This window comes from Cnephaeus nilssonii, assembly GCF_951640355.1.
Source record: "Cnephaeus nilssonii genome assembly, chromosome: 6".
Lineage (NCBI taxonomy): Eukaryota > Metazoa > Chordata > Mammalia > Chiroptera > Vespertilionidae > Cnephaeus > Cnephaeus nilssonii.
Genome location: NC_137077.1, coordinates 97,358,781 through 97,371,586, shown reverse-complemented (window position 1 = coordinate 97,371,586; position 12,806 = coordinate 97,358,781). Strand labels below are relative to the sequence as shown.

At 45.0% G+C, this 12,806-nt stretch overlaps 1 protein-coding gene across 4 annotated transcripts in view; it reads right to left on the bottom strand.

Moving 5' to 3' along the window:
• MTUS2 (microtubule associated scaffold protein 2) overlaps positions 1-12,806 on the bottom strand; it is a 603,680-nt gene that overhangs the window by 314,709 nt on the left and 276,165 nt on the right. For 3 of the 4 annotated variants that reach the window (XM_079775057.1, XM_079775058.1, XM_079775059.1), the window contains exon 5: positions 5,807-6,004. In XM_079775057.1, coding sequence (XP_079631183.1) covers positions 5,807-6,004 — 198 coding nt within the window. The remainder of the gene's footprint in view (positions 1-5,806; positions 6,005-12,806) is intronic. The other variant, XM_079775060.1, reaches the window with a different exon arrangement.

The following is a 12,806-nucleotide window of genomic DNA, read 5'->3' as shown; positions in this document are numbered from 1 at the left end:
AGTAGTTCTAGAGAGAGGTGGGGGCTGCAAATATGAATTCAACATCATATCCAAAGTTATAATTGCTAAAGCTATAAATTAGATGACCAAAGGGAAGACCAAAAAACTGAAATGGATCCGTTCTAAGAACAAAACTTGGGAAGCTTAAACACATGGCTCTCTGTAGTCAGCAGACAGACAACATTTTGATGAACTGGCTGCTGCACCAGTAAGGCTGGCCCTTGGATTCAGGTGGTTTTCAGGATGCACCCCTCCCCCAATGATCTCCTAGAGCCCACATCCACTTCCTAAAACATTGCCCAGCTTACAAGCGCTCTGAGAATCTCCCTGATCACCCCAATCAGAAACCAGCCCTCCACCCCAACTTTTTGTCATTTCTAGGGCTGTGGCACATGCATCCTGTATCATGCTTTATTTATACAAATGTCAGCATCCCTGTCCAACTCTTCAGCTATAGCCCTACTTTCCCAAACATCCTACTACTTCCTGCACCAAAAAAAAAGAAAGAAGTGGAAGAAAGAAAGAAAGAAGGAAAGAAAGAAAGAAAGAAAGAAAGAAAGAAAGGAAAGGAAAGGAAAGGAAAGGAAAGGAAAGGAAAGGAAAGGAAAGGAAAGGAAAGGAAAGGAAAGGAAAGGAAAGGAAAGGAAAGGAAAGGAAAGGAAAGGAAAGGAAAGGAAAGGAAAGGAAAGGAAAGGAAAGGAAAGGAAAGGAAAGGAAAGGAAAGGAAAGGAAAGGAAAGGAAAGGAAAAGGAAAGGAAAGGAAAGGAAAGGAAAGGAAAGGAAAGGAAAGGAAAGGAAAGGAAAGGAGAAGGAGAAGAGAAGAGAAGAGAAGAGAAGAGAAGAGAAGAAAAGAAAAGAAAAGAAAAGAAAAGAAAAGAAAAGAAAAGAAAAGAAAAGAAAAGAAAAGAAAAGAAAAAAGAAAAGAAAAGAAAGAGGGGGGGGACTTTTTTTTGTGTGTGTGGGGGGGTGTGAATTTATCTTTTCAAATTCTTTATGTTGTGATTTCTGGTCTTAGCTCATCCCATAGAGGAGACATGATGGTATAAAAAGAGAGGAAGCTAAGGAGAAACTGGAAAGGGCAGCTGCAAATGTCACCTCCATCATACTCTTTTCTGAGATTTTCTGTTTCTGCGCACCCTGTAGGTTAGATGCTATTCAGAATACACAATGAGATATGATCCTCTACATAAAGTATTCTATCCTTAGGTGATATGACCTATTTCCATTAATGATTAATTCATGAAACCCTAAGTCTTCCTCTTCCCCCCACCCACATGCACACCCTCAAAGGCTTTAACTTTAAATTATACCTACTTACCCACTGGGAAAATCAAGTCTACACCTAACTGCTGATTCATTTGACAGCCAGGTATACTTTAGTCTATAGCATGTTACCAACACTAAATTCATCAGTAATTGTTTTTCTCTAAGTTTCTATTGCCTCGGGCATATCTTTTTTTTTTTCCTTCTCTGAAAGCTATAAAAAAATTATGAGCTACATCCTGGGTCAAACATGCTCAAGTACTAAGATTTTAAATTTAAGTTTCAAGATAAAGAATTACTTTCTTTTCTGTTCAATTTCAATCTTAAAAAAGCTCTGGGTCACTAGTGTCATTTAAAGTTTTATTTGAAGTTCTCAATGGGTCTATCTCATAACCTTCAGGAGGTGAACACGTGCGGGGGCTGTCTCCTGTAGCACAATGAAGATAAAGGTCCGAATTCATCCAGAGGAACCGGGCTACTAGTTGGTAATTACAGAGAGGCAGCCTGAACCCACGCAGTGAGCAGCCCAGTCTCAGAGCCAGCTTCTTCACAAGTGGACTACTCCCCACCACTTACAGAGCCCACACACTAAGGGGTCCCTGGCTGAAGACACTGGGCAGGGTAGGTAAGGTGGGGTTTGGCCTGAGGGGCCCCTCAAGGCAATGCCAACTCTAAGAGTTGCTTCAGTAATAGAAGGAAAAGGTTTTAAATCCTGGGTGTGTCTTCACCCTGTATGGCAGCTTTAAGAACTAAATAGAGAAAGAACACTGGCCCAAGTTAGCCATCCTGATTTCAGTTTGCTCAGCTATAAAGTGGATGCTAAGATGCCCTTGGGTTCCCAGGACCTTCAGATATAGTCCATCTCCTTGTGTCTGCTCCATTTGTCAAAACCTTGTGGAAAAGGTAAAAAGAGATGGAAGGCGGGGGCTGCAAATAGGAAGCCCCTGTCCAGTGGGGCTGCAGTGATAGCACGGAGCCTGAGTTAGGTGGAGGGTTCCACACAGAACTGCCGAGACCCAGGGGATTCACAGGCCTCCGCTTTCCACACTCATCATCACCTGCCCCTCAGAACCCAGGAATACAGCACAGAAGAGCTGCAGCAAAGCCAAGGTAGTCCAGGAAACACTGAGGATTCAGTCAATCACTTAAGTCATTCCACAGTCACTATGGACATTGTTTTGACATTATAGCACATGAGTATCTAAAAACATGAGTTATACATTCAAAAATAGTTCCTTTTTATAGTCATGTTTCAGATTTTGAGAGATCTACTGTGCCACAACATAATCTCTAATCATAGTGATATTCCTAAAATGAATGAGATGGGAAAGTAGTGTCTGAAAAAAGAACAGCATTCCAAGAAGAAAGATGGAACGAACTCTGATATCATGTTAGCTGCTTCTATGAGCTAAACCAAAAAAGATGTGATCATAGGACTTTCAGTCTTTCAAGAGCTTCCTTCATATTTTACTTAATCCTTATCATCAAAGCATCATCTCCCCACTAAGGAACAAAAACACAATTTTCCTTGATATTAAATCTAAGAACAACTATAAGAATAACTAGAGGCCTGGTGCACGAAATTTATAGAAGGGGAATGGGGGATGTCACTCAGCCCAGTCTGCACTTTTTCCAATCTGGGACCCCTTGAGGGATGTCCAACTGCCCATTTAGGCCCAATCCTGGTGGGTGGTTGGATATCCCTCTCACAATCCAGGACTGTTGGCTCCCAACCGCTCGCCTGCCTCTGCCTGATTGCCCCTAACCACTTCTTCCTGCTAGCCTGATCACCCCCTAAACGCTCCCCTGCCAGCCTGATCAACGCCTAACTGCTACCCAGCTGGCCCGATTGCCCCTCACTGTCCTCCCCTGCCAGTATGGTCACCCCTAACTGTCCTCCCCTGCAGGCTTAGTCCCCCTCAACTGCCCTCCCCTTAAGGCCTGTTCCCCCCCAACAGCCCTCCCCTGCAGGCCTGGTCCCCCACAACTGCCCTCCCCTGCAGGCCTGGTCCCCCCCAACTGCCCTCCCATGCTGTCCTGATTGCCCAAAACTGTCCTCCCATGCAGGCCTGGTCCCCCACAACTGCCCTCCCCTGCAGGCCTGGTCCCCCACAACTGCCCTCCCCTGCAGGCTTGGGTTCCCCCCAACTGTCCTCCACTGCAGGCCTGGTCCCCCCCCCCCCAACTGCCCTCCACAGCAAGCCTGGTCCTCCCAAACTGCCCTCCCCTGCAGGCCTGGTCCCCCCAAACTGCCCTCCCTGCAGGCCTGGTCCCTCCCAACTGCCCTCCCATGATGTCCTGGTCCTCCCAACTGCCCTCCCCTTCAGGCCTGGTACCCCCCCAACTGCCCTCCCCTGCAGGCCTGGTCTCCCGCAACTGCCCTCCCCTGCTGGCCTGGTCTCCCCCAACTACCCTCCTCTGCCAGCCCAGTCACCTCTAACTGCCCTCCCTGCTGGCCTGATCGCCTACAACTACCCTCCCCTGAAGGCCTGGTCCCCCCAACTGCCCTCGCCTGCAGACCTGGTCCCCCCCAACTGCCCTTCCCTGCTGGCCTGGTCTCTCCCAACTGCCCTCCTCTGTTGGCCTGGTCAACCCTAACTGCCCTCCCTGCTGGCCTGGTCAACCCTAACTGCCCTCCCCTGCAGGCCTGGTCCCCCACAACTGTCCTCCACTGCAGGCCTGGGTCACCCCCAACTGCCCTCCCTTGCTGGCCTGGTCTCCCCCAACTGCCCTCATCTGCCGGCCTGGTCACCCTTAACTGCCCACGACTGCCCTCCCCTGCTGGCCATCTTGTGTCCACATGGGGGCAGCCATCTTGTGTCTTGGAGTGATGGTCAATTTGCATATTACTCTTATTAGATAGGATGGTTAAGGGTACTAAGATATCTATTAAAATACATGTGAAGTTTTTTTTTGTGATTCACCGGTGAAGTACAAATTTATAGTTTAGTGACAAATAAAAGTAAATTCTAAGATACTATTTTTTTAAATAGAAAATTCTGAATAGAAATATTAAACATTCTTTAATATGAAGCCTTTAAACTAGGAGTTATTTTCTCTGGCACATAAGCCAAGGGTGTTCAGGGAGTGCCAATCTAGTTTCCTTTGAAGCAGAGGTGATTAGAAATGCCAAAAGCACACCTGGAATTATTCTGTCCACATCTGTCAGCTCTCCTTTAGCAAAAGCTGATGCCATGGGGACATGGTTCAATTCACTTGAGGTTAATTTTTTTAAGGAATCAAAATCTTCATTTTTTCCTTAGAAATATATATACCACATGAGATATTTTTCCTTCATGCTCCCTCTAAAAGAGAAATATGTCCCTGGAAGTCTTAATACTAAAAATAATGACAAAGAATTGCTTCTATGTTTTAAAATCTTCAGATTGTTATGCACATACATATCTAAAAACATGAGTTACACATTTGCAAATAGTTCCTTAATATATTCCCATTTCAGATTCTGAGACATCAGCTGTGCCATGGTATAATCCCTAATTACAATGGTATTCTTAAAATGAATCTGATGGGAAAGTAGGTCTGGGCCACAGCAACTTCAGGAAACCAAGAGAGTAAAAATCTTCTTAGAAACTGCTTACAAACACATCAAGATAAAGGAAAATGCATGCATTACTTCTAGGAATAACTAAGTAGACCAAAATTTAGAACTTTAAGTGTACAAATGTTCCACAGATCACCTCTGTAAACACAAGACAAAGAAAGAACAAGCTTGTCCTTGTCCCTGTCCCTCTCCCTCTTCCAATTTGATCCAACTACCATAATCCCTTCAAAATAGATCCCCACATAAAAACCTCTAAAACTTCCCTGGCCCTCGGCAGATTCTTGCTAACCAACATCTAAGATGCCATGGCTTCAGATCCAATAACAATAAATTTGAAGTTGATGAGGCTGAGGTGGGATTTGGCCATCAAAGGCTTAGCCAAATGGGCAGCCTCTGGATCTTCTTTAGGGACACTGGCTGTTGTGACATGCTTTGAGACTGTTAGCTATCATATCAGCTAATGGGGACCATCCTGGTCACAGACTTGAAAAAGTTCAGCTGTGCTTTCCAATTTTAACAGCTTGGAATTAAATTTTAGATATCCAGTCAAGTGCTCCATCAATATGAAGGCATTACAGGTAATCACAGGTGATTTTTCCATTAATATTTAAAATATAATATGTTTCATGACAGCACAAAGTGGTAACACCTTTTATGGATCTTGGACTTTTTACTTAGAAACCACAAAGCAAAGGGTTCCTGGAATCAGTCCCTGAACAATTCATTTTCTAGTTTAAGGGTAATTTAAAAGTATTTTTCCATCCCATCAATTCCCCATAACTGAGAAAATGATAGTGTGAAACAGGCTACTTTTCTTCAGTAGATTATTTTTTTAAATCCCAATGATGACATATTAAGCTAGTCAACCCAAATATTCAGCTTATTACATAAAGAAAACAAAACACTGTTACACGCATATGCCAATTCACCTGCTCCTATTTGGTGAACCGTGCAAGCTGCCTGCCCAGCCGCCCCACTTACAGTTAGCCAGCCGGCTCTGCTCGGGCTGCGCGCTGTCCAGGGACTGGGTGCTGGAGACGGAGGTCACACTGGAGCTCCGCACAAAGCCAAGCGCTGCCAGCTTGGCTGCGGGCAGGCGTGAGTATCCAGGAGGACGAAGTCCAGACTTCGGTAGACAGGATTTGGCAGCATTCGAACTGGAGGCTTTCTTTAAATCTGCTAAAATGAACACAAACAAATATATATATATATATATATATATATATATATATATATATATCCTACCTAATAAAAGAGTAATATGCAAATTGACCCTAAGTCCACTACACCCACAAGCCACGCCCACCAGCCACGCCCACCAGCCAATAAGGAGCAAATATGCAAATAAACCCAACCAAGATGGCTACAGCCACAGAGAGCAGGAGGGAGGCTTGGGTTTCCCCGGCAACAGAGGAAGCTAAGCCTTCCGCCTGCCCTTACCGGCCTAAGCCTCCACTCAAGGCTACAAAGTTTCAATTATAGAAGGTAAACAAATCCAAACAGAAATGGCGGCAGCTACGGAGCTGGAAAGAGCAGGAGGCAAGGGTTGCCCCTGGCAATGGAGGAAGCAAAGCTTCTGCAGCCCTGGCTGGCCTAGGCCTCCACTCCAGGCTACCAAGTTTCAATTATAGAAGATACATCAATCCCAAGTGAAATGGCTATTGGCCATGGAGCGAGCAGGAGGCTTGGCTCCGCTCTAGGCTACAAAGTTTCAATTGTAGAAGATACATAAATCCCAGATACCAGGGCCTCTGCTTGGGTCGCCAGTGGGCGTGGCCGGCCTGCAAACCACCACAGGCCCTTTACCCAGGTTGCCCCACACCCCAAGGGTACCCCCACCCTGATCCGGGACACCCTTCAGGGCAAACCAGCTGGCCCCCACCCATGCACCAGGCCTCTATCCAATCTAATAAAAGAGTATTATGCAGATTGACCATCACTCCAACACACAATATGGCTGCCCCCATATGGACACAAGATGGCCACCACAAGATGGCCAGCAGGGGAGGGCAGTTGGGAGGGACTAGGCCTGCAAGGGAGGGCAGTTGAGAGGCACTAGGCCTGCAAGGGAGGGCAGTTGGAGGCGATCAACCCTGCAGGGGAGGGCAGTTAGGGGTGACCAGGCCGGCAGAGGAGGAAAGTTGGGGGCAAACAGGCTGGCAGGGGAGCAGTTAGGCATCAATCAGGCTGGCAGCAGAGTGGTTAGGGGGTGATCAGGCTGGCAGGCAGAAGTGGTTAGGGGCAATCAAGAAGGCAGGCAGGCGAGCAGTTGGGAGACAGCAGTCCTGGATTGTGAGAGGGATGTCCGACTGTCCGTTTAGGCCCGATCCTCGAGGGGTCCCAGATTGGAGAGGGTGCAGGCTGGGCTGAGGGACACCCCCCCTCCGTGCACAAATTTCATGCACCGGGCCTCTAGTATGTATGTATGTGTGTGTGTGTGTGTATATATATATATATTTCTCAGTTGAAAGCAAGATAGACAATATACAGAGTGTGAATATTAATCCAGTTCTACCATAAATATGCCATGAGTAACCTTGAAGGTCCAATCTAGCACATTCACAAACACACTTTCCTGAGAAAACCCCTCACTGTGGTCAGGAGCTTCAGAGAACTCAAAGAGAAGGAGAGGCAGAAGGTGGATGGGACCAGAACAGACACTAACCCTATTGTAGGGTCATAAAGAAAGATACAAAGTGCTTAGAAGGCTGAATGGAATGAGAATACTTACTGTTGCAAGTTACCTTAGAACTGTGCAATTGAGATACACCTTAACCCTTTGCACTCACTTGCTTTTTTCTCAATTCCTTTATTCTACTCGGGATTTAATTTTTTAAATACCCCAGATTTTACAAAGTGCGGCAGTAGAATAAAAAACTGGAGTTTCTTGTCATACGAACTTATTTATTTGGATTTTTTTATATTTCAAATTATTGATACATTCCAAGAGTAATTTTAATCTCTATAATTTTTCATAGTGTGATATTTTTTGAAACATTCACCTACATGAAGACCTGGTTTACATTCACATGTTTCGCAAATATAAATCGTCTCTCTTCTTCCTCCTTTGATTTTTCTGTTAGAATAAACAACACAATCTTTGTGTTTTTTGTTAGGGTGAGGTGTGATTATATGGAGCTTTCCATCTAAACATTGCTCTAAGTTAGTGGATAATAATCTACCCCTGGAAGTTAGTGTACCATCTCTGAATTCTCCAACAAGATCATGTACTAGTTTCCTAATAAATTTCACATGCGTTATCGGTTTTTCATTTTTTTCTTTTTTGGCATCAGTTGAGACGACATTTACATTTTACTTGTCCTTTCATGCTAATGAAAACAAGAAAAGATAATGGAAAAATAGACAAAAATCCCCCTTCCCCCCGCGGTGAAACTATGTGTCGAGTGTGGCTCAACATATGAGCTGCTACCGATGCTAACCGTGTCGAGTCCCACTCTACATCCGAGTGCAAAAGGTTAAAATCTGACATACAAAGGGCAAAGGACCCTTGTGGCCACTATGCATTAATAATTATAACCAGTATGTGTAAGTCGTAGAAACAGGTAAAAAGAATCATTGTATGAACCTTTTGTTGGTTGTAGGAATGAGGTGGAAAGGGCCCAGACAGTGGTCTGCCAGGTTGGAATCTAGGCTGTACCAGTTACTAGTGGTGTACCTTTGGACCCATTACCTAACACTAAGAACCACAGCTTCCTTCCCCAGAAGGAACTGAGGATCACAAAATTGGCCTTGTAGGTTTAATATAAGTACCCCTGCCTATAATATCAAACTTGACAGGTACTCAAATTAATGTTAGGTTTCTCTTCTCCTTTTCTATTTCTTGCTTTTGTGTTAGTACAAACTTCAAAATTAGTTCCCAAACATATGCAAATCTAGCTATTAAAATAATAAAACATCTATATATATAAAAGCCTAAGCAACCGAACGACTGAATGACTGGTTGACCGGTTGCTATGATATACACTGACCACCAGGGGACAGATGCTCAATGCAGGAGCTGCCCCATGGTGGTCAGTGTGCTCCCACAGCCAACCTCCCATGGCCAGCCAACCTTCCACGGCCGGCTGGCCAACCTCCAGCGGTCCCTCCCCATGGCCGGCCAGCTCCCCTGATGGCCAGCCAGGCTAAGGGACCCCACCTATGCACAAATTCGTGCACCGGGCCTCTAGTCATTATATAAATCCATCATCTCAGTACCACTGTCTGAGCAGTATTCTTATTACCATCATGACACTACAAGAAGCCTCTCTGTACCATATAGAAACAGAATGTTATCAAGATACAAATACTCCATGATACAAAATTTAAAAAGAAAAAAGGCCAAGTCACTTAGTATTCTATATATATAATCTATATATATAATAGAGAAATATGCTAATTAACCGGGATGCCGTAATAGGTCGACCAGACAGGAGGAGGTTGCGCGCGCAGTGTCGGGGCGGCAGGGGCCTCTGTGCGCCTGTGCTGGGGGAGGGCCTGATCAGCAGTGGCCATGGCTGCTTCAAGGGCCAAAGTGGGAGGCTGGCAAGCAGACTGCTGGCAAGCAGGCTGAACTGCTGACCTCTGGGAGAGAGAGAGGCTTGTCTGTCTGATCACCCTGCTTCTCTCTCCGGGCCTTGCCAGCAGCCGCTGCCACTGCTGATCAGCCCCGCCTCTCTCTCTCTGTGAGAGGTCAGCAGTTCAGCCCGCTTGCCTGCTGCACGCTCACCCTGACATTCGGTCAAGTCTTTGGTCGTTTTGGATGTTACGACCCTGGCTCTTTATATATATAGACTAGAGGCCTGGTGCATGAAATTCTGCATGGGGAGGGGTGTCCCCTCAGCCCAGGCTGCACCCTCTCCAATCCAAGATCCCTCTCACAATCTGGAACCGCTGGCTCCTAACTGCTCACCTGCCTGCCTGCCTGATCACCCCTAACCGCCTCTGCCTGCCGGCCTTGTCACCCCTCACTGCCCCCCCTGACAGCCTGGTCGCCCCCAACTGCCCCCCTGCCGGCGTGGTCGCCCCCAACTACCCCTCTGGCCAGCCTGATCAACCCACGCTGCCTGCTGTTTAGTCGTTTGGTGGTCCCTCACTAACCCCCCTGCTGGCCTGGTCGCCCCATGCAGCCTGTCGCTTGGTCATTTGGTCACCCCTCACTACCCCCCCTGCCAGCCTTGTTGCCCCACACAGCCTGCTGTTTGGTGTTCCATCCAGTTGTTTGAAGGTCCCTGGATTTTTATATATTAGGATAGATAACTAAAAATATGTATTGAATATTATAACAGATATAGATGTAATATATAAGAACAATAGCACAAAAGGAAGAATGAGTAAATAGAGCTACAAAGGAGTAATATTTCTATAGCTCACTGAAAGTAGTATAAATATTAAATAGATTCTGACAAGATGTATCTGGTAAGCCCTAGAGCAATAAAAATATAGCTAAAAATCACTAAAAGAATTAAAATGCTACACTAGAAAATATCACTCCTCATTACTACTTTCTTTAACACTTGGTGCAAAAGAAAGTAGTAATGAGGAATAAAGAAACAAAAAAGAAATGAGCAGACAGAAAACAAAAAGTAAAATAGCACATGTAAATCTAATTTGTAATTCTATCAATAATAACATTAAATGTGAATGTATGAAATGATCCAATCATCAGCCAGAGATTGTCAGACTAGATGAAAAAACAAGATAAAATATAATTCAAATAATTCAAATTTGCAATTAGTTTAAAAGTGAAAGGATGGGAAAAGACACATTGTGGAAAGAAAAACCATCAGACAGCTGGAGTGGCTATACTCACATTAGACAAAATACATTTTAAAACAAGAAAGAAATAAGAGGGATATTTTTAATCATGGTAAACAAAATATAGCACTTACAAATTACATACTCCTAACAACAGAGCCCCAAAATACACAAAGCAAAAACTTCCAGAATTGCCAGGAGAAATAAACAATTCAAAATAATACTTGGAGACTTCAATACTCCACTTTTAATAATGGAATGATGAGGAAGAAAATCAGCAAGAATTTAGAAGACTTCAATACTATAAACCAACTATATTTAACAAATATCTATAAAACACTCTGTCCAATAGCAGCAAAAAATACAGGGTGAAGCAAGTGTAGGTTCATATGAAAAATAATGCAATAATTAATAAAAATAATACAAAAATAAACTGTTTCACATACAACTGTAAACCTCCTTTTGCCCCACCCTATACATGCTCCTCAAGTGCATGTAAAATATTTTCTAGGATAAACTATATATTAAGCTATAAAACAAGCATCAGTAAATTTAAAAGGATTGAAATTATGTAAGTACATTCTGAGATCATAATGGAATGAAATTAAAAATAAAAATCAGGAGGAAATTTGTCAAACTCACAAATATATGTAAATTAAGAAACTCACTACTAAATAATCAATGGGTAATAGAAGAAATCACATGCCAATTAGAAAATACTTTTAAGATGAATGAAAATGAATACATGCCTGAGCAATAAGGCAAGAAAATAATATAAAAGATATGCATATTGCAATCAAAAGCAAAACTTTATTTGTTAATGACATTGCTTGTATAAGAAAAATCATATAAAATCTAAAAGCTATCTATATACATAAAAACCTAAGTGACCGAATGACCAGTCAACCAGTCGCTATGACTCACACTGACACAAGGGGGCAGATGCTCAATGCAGGAGTTGCCTCCTGGTGGTCAGTGAGCTCCCAAAGCGTGAGCTGGCTGACCCATCCCAGCGGCCCACCAGCCTGGCAGCAGCCACTCACTCCCTCAGTAGCCCTGCAGTTCCAATCTCCAGAGAATGGGCCACGCACCAATGGACTGGTGTCACTAGTACGATCCCGACAGCGCTGCCAGCCTCCTGGAAGTTCGCCTCGGGCACCGTGGCCACTTCCCCTCCCTAGACGCTCCACAAGGAAGAAACAATATAAAAGCGGTCACTAGGTGGCTCCCAACAACTGGTGCAAATGTCAGGGGAACGGATCCAGATCCCGGGCAACAAGGGCGTCCCATCATCTGCCCAGAGGGCCAATTGCATCCCAGCCCCACCCCACCCCCTTGGGTGGGCACCAGATGCAGGACTCATGGCTGGTGAGCACTGCTGTGGTGGCACAAGCCTCTCTCAATTGGGACTGACTGGGCACTAGCCTATGGCAGGCACAGCGGGGCCAGGATGAGCGGGATCAGCAGGCAGGAGTGGCAGGTGGCGTTGGACTGTGGGTTTTGGCCCGATCTCTGCAGGCCATCCCAAGGGGCCCCACCTGTGCATGAATTTGTGACCAGGTCTCTAGTTAGAAATAATGAGCTTAGCAAGGTTACTGAAAAAAGTTCAACATACAAAAGTCAATTGTATTTGGACCCACTTGCAATGGATAGTCTAATGACTAGACCCAATAGCTTACAAAAAATAATTAGGAACTATAGTCAAGGGTCAGATTCCATTTTTTTTTGTTTGTTTGACTACTAACAGCTATCAAGTCTCAAACCCCCTTCTATACTCCCCACCCCGTTTCTGCCATATCTGGGAAAGTTGATGAGAAATCCCAGTGCTCCTTCCTTTGACACCTGCAAGAGATTCAAACTACATAAGCCACTGCCCACTTCCATGGGAGCCCTACCCCAGCCCCACCTAACAACAACAACAAAAAGCTGAGCCAGTTTCAGACATGCCAGAGAGACCTCAATCCTATATAATAAAAGGCTAATATGCAAATAGACTGAACAGCGGAACGACTGGTCAGTATGATGCCCACTGACCACCAGGGGGCAGATGCTCAATGCAGGAGCTGCCCCCTGGTGGTCAGTGTGGTCTCACAGGGGGAGCGCCACTCAACCAGAAGCCCTGAGCCAGGATCACCCTGTGAGCACAGTGGTGGTGGCAGGAGCCTCTCCTACCCCAGCGGCAGTCAGACATCCCCCAAGGGCTCCCAGACTGCGAGAGGGTGCA